Source organism: Stereum hirsutum (genome assembly GCF_000264905.1).
Source record: "Stereum hirsutum FP-91666 SS1 unplaced genomic scaffold STEHIscaffold_120, whole genome shotgun sequence".
Classification (NCBI taxonomy): domain Eukaryota; kingdom Fungi; phylum Basidiomycota; class Agaricomycetes; order Russulales; family Stereaceae; genus Stereum; species Stereum hirsutum.
In genome coordinates, this window is record NW_006763250.1 from 1 (window position 1) to 2,456 (window position 2,456).

At 49.9% G+C, this 2,456-nt stretch overlaps 1 protein-coding gene across 1 annotated transcript; it reads left to right on the plus strand.

Moving 5' to 3' along the window:
• Window positions 1-286: 286 nt before the first annotated feature.
• On the plus strand, window positions 287-1,060 carry STEHIDRAFT_164156 (uncharacterized protein; the record flags this gene model as incomplete). Its single annotated transcript, XM_007311877.1, has 1 exon — window positions 287-1,060. The coding sequence occupies one exon, from the start codon at window positions 287-289 to the stop codon at window positions 1,058-1,060; it is 774 nt and encodes a 257-aa protein (XP_007311939.1).
• Window positions 1,061-2,456: the final 1,396 nt, after the last annotated feature.

A 2,456-nucleotide genomic window follows, 5' to 3' on the forward strand; every position in this document is an offset into this window, starting at 1 on the left:
TTGTCGCGCTTCAAAAGTGTTTGAAGTGCGGACATGAAGTTGCTCGGCAAAGTCCGTACTAATATAAGCGCCGCTGATAGACATATGGAGGGAAATGATGTAATATTACTAAATATAGTTCACCTTGGCATTCTAGGCGTACATGTCCATTAACCGTTGCCAGAAGTTTTTATGTAAAAAGCCACTGGCTTCTTGCTACCAGCACCCACGCTCGCCATCGTTACCCTCGACCACCACTATCATCCCGTCTAACTCAGTCACTCTCGCTTGCAACTTCATACGCGTCATGTTATATTTCTACGAAGCATTTGATTGGATCAAAAATAAGATCGGCCGGATCTTTGATCGGCAGAGGACGCCGGGTTGGGTTGATATCATCGGCCGTGACAGTTTTGCCGCCATGAGCGGGTGGATGGGTGATGAGCCCCCTACTGCCGCCTGTGTCTACGTGACAGTCGAAACGTTCTGGCACAATCCCCGCTACCCCACCCTCACTCTTCGTCCTCCGACCTCTGCTGCTCTATCCCACGTCCCCGACGATCGCGAACTCAGCTTCTCCAAATTCAGCGACATCGTCCTTGCTCAGCATACCCCCTCCTTCGCCTATCACGTCTTATCCCGCGCCCGAAACCCTGACACAATGCTGCAGCCCGCTGTGCGACGGGAGTGGGATTGCTGGGTGGTGCGCCGCAGTGACGGGGATCTCTGCGTCGGCCTCGCCAATCGCCTGTACTGGGATTTCAACTACACCGTCTACTCTGTCTTCCAGTACGAATCGCCGCAGCACCGCCAGCGTGTAGTGCGAACCGGAATGCTGATCGTTCCTACCCATAACGTATGGATCGAGACGACGGATGAGGAGGAGGATCCGGTGGAGGGGTTCAAGATACACCCAGAGTTTGAGAAGTATAGGAAGGCGGTGCCGTTGGAGGCGCACGAAGGGGTGCAACTCACTTTCGAGTATGGAAGGGTTCCCTCGAACGTAGTTGCCGAGGCAGTTAGCGGTTCAGCACTCTTCGACAAGGAGCTGAAGGCGATAAGGGAGAACGGGCGGTTCTGAAGGGATGGTAGTAGAAGCGAGCGTGGATGGAACACTGGTGAAAACCCATTTGTTATGTCTCTATGTCTGGACCCTCGATTCTGGTTCGTATATGTTTTCCTGTTGCTATTATGAGTTTGAGTCTGGTTTGTGACAGATATCTGCCCCGGTTAGTTACTAATCTTGCGACGGCATGATAGTATAGGCTATTTGTGCTGGGCACCTTCCCGACTTCCGCCTCTCACTCCTTACATTACGGTTACGATTATCGCTGTCTTGCTATCTTGGTTGTCGTACTGTGTTTTCGATTGGGATTGAAATAGTTGCTAGTTGTGTATGCAAATCGCGGACAATTTGATCGTGGCGTATCACTTAGTGTAGTGCCACAGTGGCGCACGTTAGTTCCGGCCTCCGGACCAAGATGCTCCACGCGTAAATTAGAAAAGAACGGCCCGGACGCGCCTTCAGACGGCCTCATTGAATTCTCACGCTCTAATGACTCAGAAGTTATTTATACCAGGCCTCGAGAACTGACACTGTGAGTCAGTCTCGCTCCGGAGGCATTCACAGCGACTCAGACTGACATCGCTACAGTCATGATGACTCTGAACGATGTGGACAAGAATGGTTCACACAGATACTGACTTTGTCTGACTCGGAATGAGTAAGTCTGACTAACGCCGGGATTTTTATTACCATGTAGGAGTAAGTACGCGTACGAGTTAAGTTAGAATGACTCAGAATGTCTCATATTGCGTCTGACCGAGTCACTATGAGTCCCGATGAGCGTTACTTAGTCGCAGTGACTCAATCGTAGTTAGAATGAGTCAGAATGTAGTCCTAGTCATGTATTTAGCCAAACTGCCGGCTCCCTCGAGGGGGGTATAAATACAGCGGATCGAGCGACGAACGAAAAAAAGACAGGTTAACTCCTGACCACCACGTTCTCCTCATCCAGTTTGCCCCAGTTTATTGCTACAGAGGCTGCTACCTCTGCGTCTGCATCAAAGCTAACAAGAGAGACCCTGCTCTCTACTCTAAGTGAATAGTTTAAGTCAATCGTCGACTTCCGATAAGTCGAATCACTGTCCGAAGCCTCAAGAGAAAGACGTCTCGTTGAGCTCGCCCCGTCTGCAAGTCTAAGCCGAGTCATTCAAGAGAAAACGTCTCGTTGAATACTCTCCCATCGTTATTGATCACCGGAAGATCAATCTGAGTCATTTCTAAGTTTCAACGTTACGCCGCCAGTCCACGCCACCAGCCTTTCGCCACTTGAGATCCAGCAGAGTATCGCTCGTGATCGTAGTGAGAATTTATTCCCCACGAACAACTAGTCGAAATCGGGAAAGAAGAAAACCTATTTACGCCTAGGCAAGACCTTTGAATTTTACTTCAAAACCACAACTTGCACGACAAA